The following is an 18,503-nucleotide window of genomic DNA, read 5'->3' on the forward strand; positions in this document are numbered from 1 at the left end:
GATGTTCTTTCCTCATTATTGCTTCACTTAAGGTCGAAGAAGAAACTGTTAGCATGTTTAATAAAGCAGAGTTAGATAGATGACTCATGTACGACCTATTTGCCATCTCGACTTAGCTCTTTGTCAGACACTGTCAGGCTGTAAGCTGCTGGGTTCTTTACATTCTCTGTCCCATCAGCTGAAATACTCTGAAGAATAAATCCACAAAGACAAACTGCTGGAAGTGTCTTGAGTTTGCCTCCACAGGGAAACGGAGTAAATAAAATGCATGGATGCATGTCCGCTAAGACCCACCTTTCATTACTAGCTTTTCCGTCAGTCTACTCATTGCTTTATGAAGGAAACAATAAATAGAGACATATGGTTTAATGTTGTTGCTGCTTTTAACTCTGTACTATTGTTTAAGGTCTCTCTTGTAAAGGGAGGATGTGTCTTTTTGGACTTCTGGGTTAAACTGGAAAAAAAACCAAGCAGCATTATCACTCGTGGGAGCAGAAGTATTTTTTATTTCCTGTGAATATTTAAAGGAAAAACCCTGATGACTAAAAGCTTTATGTACTCTTCCCACTAAAGCAAACGTTCTCTAGGATCTATTTGTTTTGTTTTGGTCAATAGTGACTCAACTCTGACAGACATCTGCTACAACGCAAGAGATTTTAAAAGCCTTTCTTTTTCTACATGTTTATAATTGAAGCCACAAATTTAAGTCTGTTTTCTTCTCTGTGAGCTTGTTGCTGAAGGACAGGATTGTCCTCTTTTTTCGCTGTGAGTAAATGAAACCACGACAGGAGCTGGTCACCGGCCAAAGGTTTTTTTTTTTCTTGCCTAATTCAGACTTGTTGTCGTTTGCACTTTGTGTCAGCTGGCTGGTAGATCCCAGAGGAAACTTGTTTCAGTGCAGCAGGATCCCTGTAACACCAATAGGTATGTTTAATGTCATTTATTATAATAATATAATACAGTTTGATGTTATTTAATTTTCTCTGAGCCAAAGAAAAACAAACCTGACGATAATGCTTCTGTTTGTGCTCCTACGTTAACTCAATTGCAATGTTCATTTTACTGTTGATTCAAACAAGCTTCTCTCTGTGTTTTCACAGTGAAACATGGGCAAAGAACCGGGCCTGCTTCTGTTCCTGCTGCTGCTCTTCTGTCACAAAGGAGACACACAAATCTCGTGTCCGTACAGATGTCAGTGTTTCACTCCGGTCCAAGTTCTGTGTGCTGACACCTGGATCTCATCGTTACCCAGGAACATGTCCAGGCAGGTCACTGACTTTATTCTGATGACATCCAGCGTGGCTCACCTGTTCCCCAACTCTTTACAGGAGAGCCCCCAGCTCACCAAACTTATCTTCCTGCATAATGTCCTGAAAAGTATTCACTCTCAGGCTTTTACACACCTGACGGAGCTGCAGGAGCTGGAGATCAGTGGGAACCCTTTACTGGAGCATTTGTATCTGGGGACGTTTACAAAACAGGCGAACTTGACCAAACTGCTGCTTAACTACAACAAATTTCGGACGGTGCTTCCTGGCACGTTCGACTCTCTTCAACAGCTGCAAACTCTTCAGATGAAGGGCAACATCATTTCAGATCTGCCTGTATTTCTTTTCCTGAAGCTCCACAATCTGCATGTCCTCGATTTGTCCCAAAATAAGCTCACAGGAGTGAAAAGGCAAACATTTGCCGGACTTGGAAAGTTGGAGACCTTGAAAATGAACCACAACCTCATCAGTAATCTGACATCAGACACTTTTCATAATATTTCTCAGCTGATTGAGCTCCACTTGGAGGGGAATAAGATATCAGAGCTCGCTGACGGTATCTTCTCTGTGTTAACTAAACTGAAGGTGCTGAACCTTCGTGGAAACCTTCTCACAACCTTCAGTGACGAAGTGTTCGGATTCAAGGCCTCAAATTTAAAGGAGGTGAATCTAAAAGGAAACAGACTGATTGAACTGTCCTCTTTAAGCAGTTTGACATCTCTAACCGACCTTACCTTGTCCTCCAACCAACTCTCTAACCTTCCTGAAGACATTTTTAGAAATGTCACCACCCTGGAGAATCTGGACCTGTCTGAAAACCAACTCGCCTCGCTCCCCGAAACAATCTTTCGTGACCTATTTGCAATCAAGACGATCCACCTGAACAAGAACAGCCTGAGGAAAGTGGAGGCTAACCTGTTTGAGGACCAGCTGCTCATTCAGCAGCTCTACCTGTCTGACAACCGGCTGGAAACTGTCCCACTGGGCCTGTTGGACCCTTTTATCATGCAGTTCACGGTGAGACTGCACGGAAACCCGTGGAAATGTGACTGCCACATGTTTTATCTGCACGACTGGGTACTGAAGAACAGCCTGGACATAGAGATGCTGGACCGGATGCTCTGCGAGAGCCCCGGCTTTTTGAGAAGACTGACGGTCGCCTCCATCGACAAGGACCAGCTTGTGTGTCAGGTGTCTAAAGACGAGATGCCTGATTTGAGCAGCTGCAGCTTACAAGCTACCAATGACACTGTGACCATCAGGTGTAAAGTGGATAAATCCTCTTCAATGACTGTGAGGGTTCAGTTTGAGGAGGATGACGGCAGCATTAAGGAGCATGTTTTAACAAATGAGCCTGAAGGTTTGAACCGTGGTAATGAGATGCTTATAGAGAGCCCCCTTGAGTAGTTCTTCTTAATCAGACTTTGTTCTCTGTGCAAACACACCTTCATTCATTTAGTCTTTTACAGAGTCACATTATATGTTCTGTCTGTCACAGTCAATACTGTAAACAAACCTCTAACTCAGCAGCTGATAACCAGCTACATGCTGAATGATAAGAGGGGTGTATGAACCCATTTCCTGTAAAGTTCAAAGTTCAACCCACTACTTCATAAGATAATGTCACTGCTAAAATGAACTGTGGGCAACAGGCTAATGATCTGCTATCACGTTAATCTCCAGATGCTTCTGGTTTCCTTATTTATGTACGCTGGCAGGCTGATGAGAAGTTAACTATAATCAGGATGACATAACACTTGGTAATATTTGAATATGTCCTTTAACAGATGATGTAATGTTACGTTTTCATGTTGTTTTGGAAGGGCTGCCCATGTGAAATTGTTAAAATGTAATATTTGCTTCCTCAGCTGCTTAGCTTAAATTCAAACATTTACAAAACTTTCAAAAGGCAGGAAACTGTCTGTGGTGTAAGACGTTTACAGTATGCAGCTGCTTTACGTACAATTTATCATCTCACAATGTAAAATATTGACACAGCAACCATTTCCCTCTGACGTCAGGCTAATAGTGGGAAGCTAAAATACTGCTATAATGTCGGACTGCTGTTTTCCAGGTTTCAAGTCGTATCATTTTATCTATTCTTGATTGAATAGCAGATGAAAAGACAATGAACAGTGAAAATCTGGAGGGACATCTGGTCACATTTCAACTTCAAACCGCATTTCTGACAGCCCGCTGCCGATAGAGAACAGCTAACGTTAGCATTCAACCAATTTATAGCTAACATAACAGTAAGTTAGCTGACTGTAACATTTCTGTAAGTTAGCTGAGAGTAATGTCAGCTATCTATCATTACTTTTCGCTAGGAATTTGCACCTTTTCTTTTATATTGTGTAACTCTTTCAAACTGTTGGCCTAATGCTAGCTAGGAAGTTGTTGTTAGCAGTTGTCGTACTGTAGCTATAATGAGACATGTTTTACCTTAGCTAGATGTCATTCTGGATATTCATTGACCATTTTCTTTTCAGTTTCTGATCAATCAAGAACAGGGAAATCATAACGATTTGCTAAATGCTTCAAATATACAATACGCCCATCTGGAACAGCGCAGTAAGACATTAAAGCAGCATTTGCGCTTCCAACCAAGATGGCAGTGGAAAATGGCCGCCATATGGAGAACTACAACGAAAAGTGCTTCAATCAACAAGTTAGTTGACCACAAATGTACGACTAGACAATATGAAAAGCCCCTGTAGCCTACTTGTTATATGATTATATTTAATGTTACAAGATTAAAGTTGATGTTGGTTAAGTAAGGTACATTTTTTTAACTGTTGGATGTCATCATCACTTTTAAAAATTCTGATATACAAAGTAACCTGTTCATATTAAAGCCAGCTGCGCCAGATTTCCATCCACCAATAGTCTGATTCTGCTAAAGGTTTCTGCCTGTTAAAAGCAGGTTTTATTGCTAATGTTGCTAAGTGCCACTGTGGAGTCTCTATAAATAATATAACAAAGAGTGTGGTCTAGCCCTGCTTTGGAAAATGTCATGAGATAACTTGTTGTGATTTGGCACTAAAAAAAATAAAAATTGACCAATTGATTGAATAGTATTGCCATACAACAGAGGTATAGTGGAATAGAAGTATAAAGTATGGTAGACAATTATAACAGAAGAAACTCAAAATTGTACAGTTTTGAGTAAATATGCTGAGTAACATTTGACCACTGCCTTGTCACACATTTGTAAGCTGTGAACCTTCCTGTCATCCAGGGGTTTTAAGAGTTGATGGAGACCGGCCAGTCCTCCTCTGATCACTCCACTGCCCCTGAACACTGGGAGGGATGATAAAGAGTGCGGGAGGAGGGAAGCCTCGACACAACAAGGCACACAGATGGCTACACCTTGAATACAGCACTCTAACCCAGGGTTAATAAGGGTCAAAGGCCAGGGGGTCGATTGGTCCTCTGTCCGAGCTGAATGACATCACAATTCACATGACAAAAACTGGTGGCTGTCTGACATCCACAGTTTGGAGGAATGGCCTTAAGTTGGAGGTAATCCTCACTTGACCAAAACTGTGAGGGGAAACAGGACTTTTAATGTAAGGGGTCCTTAGCTAATGAGGGACAAGACACATGGAAGTCGTTTAACTCATATCTTTATTGATGGAGGGTGCAGGGGTTCATATGAATAACTTAGAACTGCTAATAGAAGAAAGTAACAGGAACAAACCACAGTGTCCTCGAAAAAACATTTGACAGAATGAAAAAAAGCCAAGACTTGGGCTCGGAATATTTGGTTTCTTTTGAAAATTTAACCTAAAGTTCTGTGTGTTCATTAAGCAATATCACACGAGCGGGAGTGATGTTTTACTGAATATCAGCACTGCAGTGATTCAGTCGTAGAAATCACAACCTCAAGTGTGATATTGCTTTTATACAACAGGTTATACAAGTGGCAAAAAGTAGTAAAAAGTAACAATCACCAACAGATTATTTCTTGCTTCACCATCTCAACTAGCTCCACAACTTAACTGAAACACAAACATTCTCCTGTACTCTTGCTACTTTGTTTGTTACCACAGAGCAGCTACTTTGTATGATGTACATTTATCTGTTTGTTTTAATTTAACATCAACCAGTGAAATAAGAGTCTGCTGTGTGATTCAGAGGTACCAGCTTGATCAATGTGGACATACACACTCTGCTGTAATGTTAACTATTCAGAACACCTGGCTGAGGTGGAGTGATACACAGAGTGAAAAGTCCCAGTGATGGTATACTCTATACCAGCACGCATGAAATGCCTCTTAGCCAATCAGATTACTTGGTCAAAACTAACTGTTGAATAAGTAAATGATACACCATATATAAGTGAAGGTTTCAGAGGTAAGTGTTTATATGACATCCCCTGTCAGCATCCATCACTGTCAGGCACTGAAACTAACATCAGCAGGTTCTGAGTGATATCCCAAAGCCTGATGAAAAGCAGCTCTTCTCCCCCGTGGTCAGATCCTCCATCTCTCTGTCCTGCTTAGTAAGCAGTTAGCCGCGGACCCCACGCTCCACACAGCAGCTCCTTAGACAGGAGAGGAGAGAAACAGAGGGGTGCAGACATGATCTGGAGAGACACAAATGTCCGAAACAACACAAAGCACTGGGGGGTTTCCCACAGAGTTTAGACCGGCCGCTGAGGAGGGAGGAGGCGAGGGCCGGGCGGGGTCCTCGGGACAAAGAGTAGAGGTCATCTGGGACTCGGTGCTGGGGGCAAGAATTCAAGAGGACAGTTTTTGATCTGAGAATGTAAATTAATTCAGATCAGGTTGCTTTGTACATCAACTTTATCATTAATTATATTGTAGTTTATTAATAACAAGTGGTTTGTGTCTGAGGCTGGAGCACAAAAATCATGCAAAATTTTAATTATCAACCTCGTTTTTTGTTTTTTTCCAGCTTAACTTTAATGAGCTCAGTCAATCGTGAAATGCTAACCAACACCAGCTCCCATTATGCGGGCAGGTGTCTATTAGATCCCCTCTCGTGGCCTATGAGAGGGTGATACACGTCCTCCATGACACGATGACCTAAACATCTCCAGAACACAAACGAGCCATTTGGCACACTCAAAATGTGAGCCTTGCTTAAAAACAAGGGTCAATATTTACCCCTCAGTGCACCCAGACCCCCGGCTGGAGGCTAAATTGGTGTTGGTGACCAAATTAAGAACAGCTGACCTGATGTGGTGTTAAGTGGATGCTTAGATGTCACCACAATGGTAATCTTTCAGCGTACTGGTACACTGCCTTTTGTCTTGTCTGGTTTCTATTGGAGGCTAACAAGAGGCTATAAGCTCCTTATCATTGCATTACAATTATGGCAGATGAATCACAAATTTTCCCTCTCATACGGCTATGTGAGTTTTGTTTCCAGCTCTCCACATAGAGAACTTTATTATGCATGCAGACCTTCATTGTATATTGAAGAGTCCGAGCAGTTTGTTGGTTGCTTCAAGACAATTGAAAAACCTCCAACACTCCAACTTCCAGCAACAGAAGTAATTTCTGAAGAGGCCTTTGTTTCACAATGGAAATAAACACTATGATGTTGCTTGAGTGCTCTTCACATATTATGCTTTAGTGAAGGCCTGCTTTGCAGCACCATACACCTACAGATTTAAGAGTGAACCATCAAATCCACAGCTTCTTATGGCCTGGTTCAAGGTTTTAAGATTAGGGCCTCCTTTCAGGACAGTGCTGCACAAAACACCACTCTGCAGATAATGTAAAGTTGTTAAAGGATGCAATCTTTGCAGCTCTTTACCAGAGGGAAAAGCTCAGCTGGCTTCGAGAAGAATTAAAGATGAAGGAAGTTTTCTCCCAGAGATTTTCACAAAAAGTAGTCCTTCAGTTGTCTGATGATTGCGTAATTCTTATCCATTAAACCTTGAGAAATGATTCACTGTACATTTATAACACAGTTAGTTTACAGGAATATGTTGTCTTGTGCTACACAAGGTTGTTAATCTATAGGAAAAAACTATTTAACACTAGAGCATCACTAGAGGACGCTTTGGTCCTTTCTTTCTTTCTTTCTTTCTTTCTTTTTTTAAATTATTTTGGACTGTGTTAATGCATATGGCATGGCAAATGGCAATGGGTTTTTTTGCTCATTTTAAAATTATATTTTTTTTTTTAGTGGGCCTATATTATAGTGTGTGCATCAAGTAGTACCTTAGAGGTCCTTTCGGACCAAAATGTCCCCATTAAAACACAATTTTTTGATCCCACAGCGATTAGAACATAAAAAGATGTGATCCACTGTGTTAGTATGTCATTATGGAGCATTCCCCTCAAAATTTTTTTTTTTTTGGTTTTCCACCAGATTGAGCCACTTTACCATGTATTGCCTATGGGACAAATGACTGTTCCTGTTGTATTATGTTGCACTGTAAGACAATAAAAAACATGAATGCAACAAAAATGGTGTGGGTGTTGGTTGCTATGGATGTCACAGAGTGGTGTGTATGTGTATATAGAGAAATTAGTGATGTATTTTTATTTTTTGTGCAGTGTAAGATTGTTAAAATGAAATCACACTCAGAAATTAGGGCAAAAATGGCCCTTTGAAATCCATAAAAACGTCATTTTTTTATCCAACTGCCATTAGAACATAAAATGATGCAATCCACTGTCTTAGGACTTCATTTTGAAGCAATCCCTTCAAAATTGTAATTTTTTTGGTTTTCCACCAGATTGAGCCACTTTACCATGTATTGCCTATGGGACAAATACATGCTCCAAGGTTTCATGGTTTGCTCCAAGGGCCCTGCTGCTGTATTTTGGAAAATACAAAACTGTGTTATTGTGTAAGCAAACTGGAATTTAAAGGGTTAAAATTCTGAAAATGAATGAATATTTGGTGGTTATGATCAGGACAGATGTTGGTTAAAAAAAATTAACTCAGTTAAAGTGGAAGATAATATTAATAGATAATATCTTTCTGACAGTTTATTACATGCGGACAATTTGGTCCTCTAAGGACTCCTAAGACCAGTCGTTGTTAATGATGCACAAGGGTTAAAACATGAATGTTAACAGAAAATAATAAAAAAGCAACACAAAAGGCAGTAAAAATATTCTCTTACAGGTCAAAGGACAAACGTTTATTATAATAATCCAGGCAGAACAGTTGCATCAGCTGGTTGACTCTCAGCTGGTGTAATGTCCAGTCAGACGTTCATGTAGATGCACAGAAAACTGTTATAATTTGACATTAGCAGACGCCTGATTACTGAAGGCTAAATGTGGGATTTGTTTATCAGACAGCTCTTTTATAACCACATTCAACGTCGCCAATTAACTTGGTGAGTACAATATTACAAGATTACCCATGAGAACACTTGACACATTTCAGTCAGACCAAAGTTGTATTAAACTAGAGTCATCCTTAAAGACTTGCTCAGCCAATGATGTTTGCCAGTCTTGCCAGACCAAAAACACTAAGGACCAAAAACACAAGGACCCCTGCTGTAAAAGTGTATCTTTATGTCCCTCTTCATAAGCCTTCGCGGGCATATGGCCAACCACCACAGAGAAAACAAGCCCTCCTCTCCCCCTCCCCGACACTCAACACAACGTCTCCTTTGAAGATGCGACGACTTGTGATGTAGAACCAGAGTAACTTGGCTTTAATGGTCACACTATCACTACTCTGTGTGGGTCCTTAGTAATAAATTTCCCACTTCCAGTGTTATCGTGTCACCCTGATGCTAAATTCACGGTCGGAAGCTGCACTTCCACCAGCATGTTGTTGAGTTTTTTCCCAAAACAAGCAGCTAAATCAAAAAGGGATGAATTGGAGTGAAGGCACAAAGAGCATTGTCCATTCACTATTGATATCGAGTGCATAATCTATTCATTAGCCTTGATGTGAACCGCCGCTGACTACTTCCACCCCCATCAAGCACCATAACAACCCCAAAAACAATGCTACGCCGATTCACCCACAGAGGGGAAGGCAGAGGAGGTTTCCGGTGAGTGTCAGGGGGAGACAAGCAGGGGACCTGTCACTGTGTTTGTGAGGGGAGGCCATCAATCACAGAGCACAGTGAAGATAATGTTTACTACTGACCATACTCACACAGCAGCCATTTTCCTCTGACGTCACTCTCATGCTGTTATATTGTTGTACTATTCTGTTTTAGGTTGCATGTTGTAATAATTTAGGGAATCTGAAGGAATTGGGCCATATTTCAAGTTAAAATAACACATCTGGCCACCCATTAGCTATGGTTAAACAGCTAGCATTAGCATGTATGTGCATTAAACATTTGGAGGGAAATTGGGTCTTATTTCAAGGTACTGAAAACCATTTAGCTACCTTTATTAGCATTACTAGCTTACATTACTGTTTGATAGTATTGCATGATACAATAGGAAAGGTCCAGTGTAGGTTTAAAGGACTGTGTCCAAGATGTGTGTTAGTTAGTTAGTTAGTTTCTATTCTATCATGAAACAATTTCAAAAGGTTAAGTTAGCTTGGAAGTGGTTGAATGCTGATGTTAGCTAATTTCTGAGTAGCTTAAGGGTAATGAGACACATTATGTAAGCTTCTAAGTAAGTCTGACAAACTTTGGCGTTTATTAAGCTGTTGTTTCTGACTGAATAGGATTTTATTTCAGCAGTTTTGTCAATTAATAGTAGCCACAAACTTATAATTACCTGAATAATATCGCACTGCTGGATTCCAGGTTGTGAGTATACATTTAGGGAATCTGCCTTTAAATTTATAAGCCACTAAAAAACTAAATTAACAATAAAAATTGGGAGGGAAATGAGGCTTTATTCAAGGTATTAGACCAAAACAGCTAATGCTATTCAACCACTTCCTAGCTTACAGTTTGATAGTATTGCCTGATACAATAGGAAAAGGTTCAGTGTGTTTTAAATGATTGTGTCCAAGACGTGCGTTGACATTTCAGAATTAATTTCTTTTGTGAATCAGTTTTTTTTAGGAAGAAGCTACACGCTAACATTAGCTGTTATCTAACAGTTATGGGTTATAAAATAATTGGTTTCTTTTTAAATATGACTCGATGTCCCTCTGGATTTTCACTCTCCATTCATCAAAATCAATCGAGGGCCATTTCCTCTAACGTCACGCTCAGATTGGGAAACTTAAATACTGCAGTGTTCAAGTTTGTAAGTAGTAGCCTATAAATATTTCTGCTAATCGCTATCATTTTATTTCTTCCCGATTAATTAGATTGATACTAAAAAGTAAATGAACAGTGAAAATCCAGAGGGAAATCCGGCCATATTGCAAGTTAATACAAAAAATTGAATGCTAGCTACGGACAATAGCTCGTTAGCATTCAACCAGTTCCTAGCTTATATCATGTTAGCTAGGAAGTAAATTGTAATGTTGTCATGTATTGTTAGCCAGGAATTTATGTCTTTACAATTGTAGTATGTTATATAAACGGTAAGTGGTGGCTTTATTACACTTTCTAGCTAACAGGTTAGCTGTCAGTATTATCAAGTTAGTGGCTAAATGCTAACGTGACCTGTTGTCTGACAGTAGCTAATCGGCTGTCAAATAGGTTGTTTTAACTTGAAATATGGCCTGTGTTCCCTCCAAAATTTCACCGTGGTGATAATGATTAGATACCCTTTATTTATACAACTTGTGTCCTGGTATAGCAGTTTGACATTACAACAACATTTGAGTTTCCTGCCTTGAGCTACGTCAGAGGAATATGGGGAATTATCTGCTTCAGAAGTTTAGGGAAAATAGCTTCAAACTTTTGTTAGGTAGAGGGGGTATAAAACACAGTAAAGGATGGAAAGAGGGGGCGAACACTAGCAAACAGCGTTTGTTCCCTCAAAAATGGCCACCGTTTGTTCAAGTTTCTCCATCAAACCTCTCCAGGTCCTCCAGCTCATATAGGTATAGTTAGAAACGACCGGTCAGCACTTATCTGAAGAGAGCAGCCTGGCCTGAGGAGTTCTCAAAAAGCCTTTAAGAGCAGGACCTTTGGGAGCGGGCAACAATAAGCCTTCTTTAGGACGGTGAAAGTGACAGCATGGTCCCCCCCTCCCGTTCTCGCAGCCATTAAACCTCTTCCTGGATAAACAAGGGGAAGGCCCTTTATGAAGATGGAGAGGGTCACAAAGAGAGGAGCCATTGAGCCTCTGAGGGGCCCGTCTTTGTTTTTGTGCTTCGGAGGGTCTTCTCAAAGGATGCTCTGATAGAAAGGGGGGTATTTTTGTCTTTAAGTCCTCCTTAACGCCAGTCTTCTCTCTGCGGTGCCAAAACAGAGATGTAAACTTAATTGACTGTATCATTAGCACAAAGTGAAGAGTTGTAATAACTTTTAGAGTGACAGAGATTATTTGGTTCACATTTACCTGGATTTTTATGTTGAAATGCAAACTAGAAAGTACTGTCAGGAGTTTTTAGCTGGAAAATAACTCTAAATGCCACTATGAAATATAAATCAGACCATCACCGAGAACATTGATTATTCATAGGTATATTTATAAGTATTTTTGCCATCAGATCGGATTCTGATGACGCTATATACGGTATAACTGTAGTTCGAAAGAAATTTTCTCTGGTATAATTTCACACTAGGTCGTCCTTTAAACAGCTAAAAGAAAGCAAAGCGGGGATTTTCTGTTTGAGAATAAGATCAGCAGAGATAAAACCATCACTTTGTCCACAGTGACGCCAAAATCGACACAAATAAAAGTTTCTCACCTTTGCTTTAAGCTCATTTTTAAGGTCATGCAATGTCGTCGTACATACGTACAATACATACTCATAAGTGGATAATATTATGCACCTGTTTTTTTAGCACTTTAAAAAGAGAGTGGTTACTCCTGCACTTATTTCTTCCATGACTTAATCCCTTAAATTCCATGAATACTAAATCAGGAACGACCTAACTGCAGTGGATTGTGTGTGTTTGCCTGGAGGTGCCACTGTGCGATGCCATCAAAGGGAGGCCCTGTCTTCTGGTGATGGGCTGCCAGGTCTGTTGACGGCTGATGCTGACATGCTGCTGGAGCTGCGTTGTCTTTGGAGTGTGAATGAGGGGCACCTGTGACCTCTGGTCACGCTCTGCTTGTGTCCCGCTGTGTGAGCACCACGCTCGGGACACACGCTGGGACTGTCAGCGCTTCAACTGTCCGCTAAATGGACAAAGATTGGACGGACGCTACAGGGCTGCTGCCGAGGAGCTTTTGTGCAAACAATACTTACATCATCAGAGCATTTCAATCACTCATTCGACAGTCCGCTTTGTTGAATAGGTGAATTTTAATATAAGTTAAATCACTTCTACAGAGGCAGATAATGCCTCTATAGATACTAACAACATTATTGATAACCAGAATTTAATGTAGTCTCGCTCCATTTATTCCTGTCCCATGGCTCATGATCATGCCCTATGAATTTCAGCATTCAGTTTCCCATCATGCAGAAGCACGCACAGGCCTGTGTTTGTGCCAAACCTGGCATGACAATCTGCCTCTTTGGCTCAGTGCGACCTCTCAGGTTCCTCTCCTCATCAGAGACGAACTTATTTCCAGCCTGAAAGCAGGAATCCATGTCACTGCAAAATGCTATATTTAACACTAGATCTAGACGTGCTGTACAGGGGATGTTTGAAAATTCATTGACTTAACTTTCCACAGGTCTGAGATGAAGTGTAACCCATATTCATTGCATGAGTTGAGTATCAGCAAGACAACATGATGGGTATTTTGAGGAGGATAAAGGACAAAAAAAGCTATTGAGAAAAAATGTCGTAAACATCATAGAAACATTTTATTAATCTAAAAAAATACAGTGCTTTTCAAAAACTTTCAAGAGCTTTTCAAGGATTTTCTCGACCTCTGGAGGCGAATGAATTGTGCCATATCAAAATCACAGCGAGCAAAGAGCCACAATATCTACATGTCCATATAAAAAACCCAAATATGTGTAAACATGACCTCAAATGGGTTTGAAAACATTTACAAAATGTACAAATTTAAGTTTCGTGGTGTGATAGTCCTTTCCCAACAGAGTCAGTTACCACGGCCTCCACACAGAGTCTGAGGTGAGCGGAGGTGCGACAGGTGACATGTGATGGCTGTTCTGTGCACTCAGAGGCACGAGAGCTGTGCTGGGAACAAGAAAAGCAAACTGTCCATCCGGCGTCGGCACCACCTGGAATCCACCGTACATCTTCATCGCCTCTGAGGAGACATGCATCGATGAGCCGCTTTTGCAAGGAGGCATGTGAGGGGCGGGAGCAGCTGGGATCTGAGTGCCGGTCTGTCCGAGTCCCAGAGAGCCCGGGTGAGGTGTGTAGAAGTTCACGGCATTGATTTGAGTCACACAGGCCGCGAGGTGGCTGAGTAGGCGGGTCCTCACCTCTGTGTTCACCCCTTCACATGTGGACAGAAAACGGGTGACCTCGCCGACACACTCACTGAAGCCGGCTCTGTATTTACCCAGGACGGACGGATCTGTGTTCACAGCAGCTGCAGAGAAAAATACAGACATATAAATTAAGATAGATGCTACAAACAGATTTAATTCAAGCAGCTCAGGCCATGTGAAATCAATTTTAAAGGGGAAGCACAGCAGCTGTGGGTGGGCAATAAATCTTGGAGACCGTGGGAACCATGTTAACTATCTAACGTTAGACATCCAAGAATTACTGCACACATACAAACATGGAAGTAACATACCGGTCATCTGAAGTCTCTGCAGGTTCCTGAGGTGCTTCACAGTCATCTCCAGGATGTCCGCCTTCTCCAGTTTGGAGTGTCTGGAGCTCTAAACAGACAAAAGTGACAATTCAGTACTCAATATATTCCTAAAGTTCCTAAATAACATCTATCTTGGAATAAAAATGTAGTGCTCATCTCCTTACATCTTTCTTGAGAGCGTCCATGATGAGGGTCTTCAGCTGGCCCAGACTCTCGTTAATGCGAGCACGTCTCCGCTTCTCCATGATTGGTTTGGAAGACTAAAAGCAGAAAAAAAACAACTGTTGAGATGAACGTTTTAAAGATAAAAAGCTGACAAAATACTAATATATGTACAAACTTTTTACACACCTTTCTGTTCTCTGTTAGAGAGCGGGGTTTCTCAGGTGTGGACTCCCCTCTAGCCGGTGTAGCAGCCACAGCAGATGGAGATGTCCTCTCTAAAGTCCCGGCCGGCATCTTCGAATTTAACAAATACAAACTTTATCAAAAACAGAATGATGAACAACAATAAAAAGTCAGTCCTGGAGAGAGTCCCGCCTTCTCCTGGCAAACCTCAGCGCAGTTTACTGAAGACAAATGTCAGCAGTGACTTCTGTCTCGTCGCCAAGCTAACATCCACTCTGTTCGTCTGTCCAGCGCCTCACGTTTTATTTATAGAGCGCGAGCCTGCACGCGAGCGGCTCGTGTGCGAGTTTCCTGGGTTTCATCAGTTTGTCCAATGAGCGCGCGGGACACGGGGCCGGGGAGGTGGCGGGCTCGTGCGACAAGGCGCTCCCATTGGCTACCTGTCAGGATGCTGAGAGAGTGTTGCACTCTGAAAAGTTACACCACTGTTTAAGTGTGAGAGGATAAACTTGGTGTCGCTGCGGCGGCACATCAAGTGTGTTAACTTTGACATTAGGTATCCTGCGTTATTAAATACAGATACAGTTTTATTTTAAGGCTATTGAATTAAAATGTAGGCATTGATTCATCTCCACAACGGATTAACCTGTTGATAAAACTTCAGCTGAAAAAATATGCAAATTGTAAAAAGCTAAGTTTAACTGTTTCATTTCAATCTGCTGTTCGTTTATTCTCTTCTGATGCTCATCATTTATTTATTAGGCTATTGAAGTTGATTTTGTAACAGGTTATTAAATAGATTTATTTATTTAAAAATCGTTTGTTATATTTGATGTTTTGGCCTTTGTCAAAATAATTTAAGAAATCATTTTGATCCATCACATCCTGTGATATACAGTCCATGTGTAATTATTTTATTGAGGACTAAGACATTTCCCCTCATTGGGCCGAGCATCTCTGTACAATAAACTGACTGTTCCCTTATTTTCTGACTTTTACTCAGAGTGATCAAAAGTATTTTTACACTTACTGTTTCCAAAAAAAATGCGTTCACAATCTCCTGACGTGGTCAAACAGCTTTTATATTTAGTTAAACTTATCTGTAGCAGACCTTTTAATTTGTCCCATTATGTTGAAAATATAAAAGCTGTTAAAAGAAATAAACTATCTTGTGTCCAAATGTACTGGGTTTTTTTTATCTGTGTGTGCCTCTCTTTTGTACAAGCACATACACACACTGTTTCGGGGGCATTGAGCGCTTCTGAGTTTGAGGAGGAGACTTCATCCTCTGACACACTCCAGACCTGATGTCCAGTGAAGAAGAAAATGTGTGACACACTCTGAGTCCTCTCACTGACATGAACTCTGACATCAGCGTCTCTTATCACAGAGCTCAAGCTGACGAGTTATCTCACACCATCTGAAGACTGATAAATCTGAAGCGTTTATAGTGACACATTATAATGGTTATCAGCGGCGTATTTCTTCATCTTGAATGGTTGTTTGAAGGAATGTTTGTTTTCCATAAGTGACAAAGTTGATTCGTTGACTTTTATAAGAGCAAAAGCAAATCTATTTTATTTTTAGAACAATGATTTCACTTTGATTTAAACTGTAAGGATATAGGCCTATCACTGATTTACCAAACATAGTCAGATCAGTGTATATTCTCCTAACCCTTAATTGTTTTTTATATTGTTTGATTATTATTATTATTATTATTATTATTGTTGTTATTGTTTTTATTATTATTACATTTTTGTATGAAGGTAACAATGGCACCATTTCATCTCTTAATTTATACTTAAGTAGCACGTTTTGGGCACTAATTACTGTACTGTATTGTGTTAGTATTATAATGTTGGCTACATTAAATTGTCTTTTCATACAGATTCAGACTTGTGAGATGAGACACAGACCAAACAAGGGGGCGGCTGTGGCTCAGTGGTAGAGTCGCTCCTCTTTCAATGGAAAGGTTGGAGGTTTGATCCCCAGCTCCCTCAGGCTACATGTCGAAGTGTCCTTGGGCAAGACACTGAACCCCAAATTGCTCCCGGAGGCATAGCCGACAGGTATGAATGTGATAACTGATTGACAGTTTATGTAGCAGCCTCTGCCATCAGTGTGTGAATGGGTGAATGTGACATGTAGTGTAAAAACAGCTTGGAGTGGTCGCAAAGACTAGAAAAGCGCTATATAAGTACAGTCCATTTACAACATAACATGATTTCCTATAAAAGGATGAATGTTCGTGAAGAGTACCAAATCCAATAAATAGCCCAGTATTTAGCCATAATACTGAGCAAAGATTATTTTTCATTTTTGTGTTGCCTTTTTCACTTGACTTAATCCACAAGTAAAACCTATTAAAGCTTTTTCTAGGAAGCTGATGAGACAGAAGGAACACCTGAAGTGAGGCTGCTTTCTGTTGCTGGTCTTTATGCCTTGATTAGACATAATTTAGAGTTTATGTGCTTTTATATCTTTTTTTTTTTTTAAATCTTTTTTATCATCCTGCTTCCTAAACTAACCATGTTGTATTCTGTTGTGCAGCCCAAAGTGAACTTAAAAGTTCCTCTGATAATATCAACTATTATAAAACAATTAGTTACGACCGAGTAATCTGATTATACAAGAGGCGTTCCATGAGTGCTGATATAGAGAACAACATCACAGGGACTTTTCACTGTGTGTATCACTCCGCCTCAGCCAGGTGTTCTGAATACTGTTAATTAACATTACAGCAGACCGTGTCTACACTGATCAAGCTGGTACCTCTGAATCACACAGCAGACCCTTATTTTACTGGTTGATGATAAATTAAAACAAACAGATAAATGTACATGATAAAAACAACTGATCTGTGGTAACCTGGACACACAGAGTGCAGGAGAATGTTTGGGTTGCTTGGCAACAACAGTCCAGTTTCAGTTAAGTTGTGGAACTAGTTGAGTTTGTGGAGCAAAAAATAATCTATTGTTGATTATTACTTTTTACCTCTATTTGCCGCTTGTATAACCGTTGTATAAAAGCAATATCACACTCAAGGTCGAGATTGAATATCAGCACGGCTGTGATTATCTGCAGCCTCGACTGATGCCTCTCAGCCGTGATGATATTCAGCACAACATCTCGAGTGTGATATTGCTTAATTAGCTGGGGCAGTGTGGCAGCAGAATGTAACAGCGTCCTCTGGTTTTTTGGTTAATTGAAATAAATAATGTGACAGACGTCTCTGTCCGGCACAGGTTTATATCCTCCCTGATGGACTTCAAACGCTCTCTGTAAAGCTCTAAACCCTCAGAGGTGAAATGACCCCAGAAGCAGGTCAGCGTCTGCATCCTGCGTGAAGAGGGCAACTTCAAGCACCGCTGCCTTCCTGAGCTGAGTCCATGTTAAATTAAGACCAATGAAACCTCCAGCTAACCTGAGATTAACTTGTTTTATAATTCATTAGATTAAATGAGCGACCATCAGTGTAGATATTTCCTTTAGTAAAATCTAAACTCAAGTATTTGTTCTCTTCTTAACTTCACCCTTAATGTGTCTGTCGTCAGACGTTCTCCTGGGATCAGACAAAGTGCTCATTTAATCCTCTGACTGGACGTTTTAACAAGAAGCTCCAGAATCTGCTCGCTGCAGCAGAGAGGCCGAGCGGCAGTAAATCACCTCCTGTCTGTTGTGTTTTCACTGAGCCTGCTGCTCGGCCACAAACAGCCCTTCATTGTGCAGACGCTGATGTCCACATGAGGTTTATAGACGCTCTGATCTGTATCAGTGTGGGAACTCTGAGACGGGAGGGTCGGCTTAGAAAGCTATCAAGGTCCAACCTGTGACTGATGATAGCAAGTTGAGGTTAGCAGGGGCAGGAAGATATCAATTATTTATTGGTTTGGTTTGGTTTAATGACCACATTCTGGTGTAATGAATTAACAGCCATGTTTCAATCATTGTGCCTGGTTTTTTTTGTTAAAGGACTAATGGGCTGGAAAACTAAATCAAATGAATGATTGTTGAAATCTTGAACCAACTGTGGTCATGTGTGCAGCGGATACTCTGATATAGTTCAGGAAGGTATCTTGTCTAACAAAGGGCGCTTTACAAATAGAGCAGGTCCCAACATTAATCCACCATGAGTGAGCACGGCAAGAGTGGC

The 18,503-nt window shown here is 40.7% G+C and overlaps 2 protein-coding genes across 2 annotated transcripts; one reads left to right on the forward strand and one right to left on the reverse strand.

Moving 5' to 3' along the window:
• Nucleotides 1–1,106: 1,106 nt before the first annotated feature.
• On the forward strand, nucleotides 1,107–2,675 carry LOC138611210 (carboxypeptidase N subunit 2). The gene has a single exon (XM_069684186.1). The coding sequence runs from the start codon at nucleotides 1,107–1,109 to the stop codon at nucleotides 2,673–2,675; it is 1,569 nt and encodes a 522-aa protein (XP_069540287.1).
• Nucleotides 2,676–13,313: 10,638 nt separating this feature from the next.
• LOC138611954 (transcription factor HES-1-like) lies at nucleotides 13,314–14,458 on the reverse strand. Its single transcript, XM_069685231.1, has 4 exons — nucleotides 14,351–14,458; nucleotides 14,164–14,259; nucleotides 13,979–14,066; nucleotides 13,314–13,768 (listed from the first exon to the last, which is right to left on the reverse strand). Exons 1-4 carry the CDS (start codon nucleotides 14,456–14,458, stop codon nucleotides 13,314–13,316), a joined length of 747 nt encoding a protein of 248 aa, XP_069541332.1.
• Between the last annotated feature and the right edge of the window lie 4,045 nt (nucleotides 14,459–18,503).

Source organism: Semicossyphus pulcher, unplaced genomic scaffold, assembly GCF_022749685.1.
Source record: "Semicossyphus pulcher isolate SPU_LCO1_2020_fin unplaced genomic scaffold, fSemPul1.0.p SCAF_7, whole genome shotgun sequence".
Taxonomy (NCBI): Eukaryota; Metazoa; Chordata; class Actinopteri; order Labriformes; family Labridae; genus Semicossyphus; species Semicossyphus pulcher.

Coding starts and splice junctions, on each gene's coding strand:
- LOC138611210 (XM_069684186.1), top strand. CDS start 1,107: ATGGGCAAAGAACCGGGCCTGCTTCTGTTCCTGCTGCTGCTCTTCTGT.
- LOC138611954 (XM_069685231.1), bottom strand. CDS start 14,458: ATGCCGGCCGGGACTTTAGAGAGGACATCTCCATCTGCTGTGGCTGCT. Junction 14,067..14,163: donor TGGACGCTCTCAAGAAAGAT/GTAAGGAGATGA, acceptor TTGTCTGTTTAG/AGCTCCAGACACTCCAAACT. Junction 13,769..13,978: donor GCAGAGACTTCAGATGACCG/GTATGTTACTTC, acceptor TTTTCTCTGCAG/CTGCTGTGAACACAGATCCG.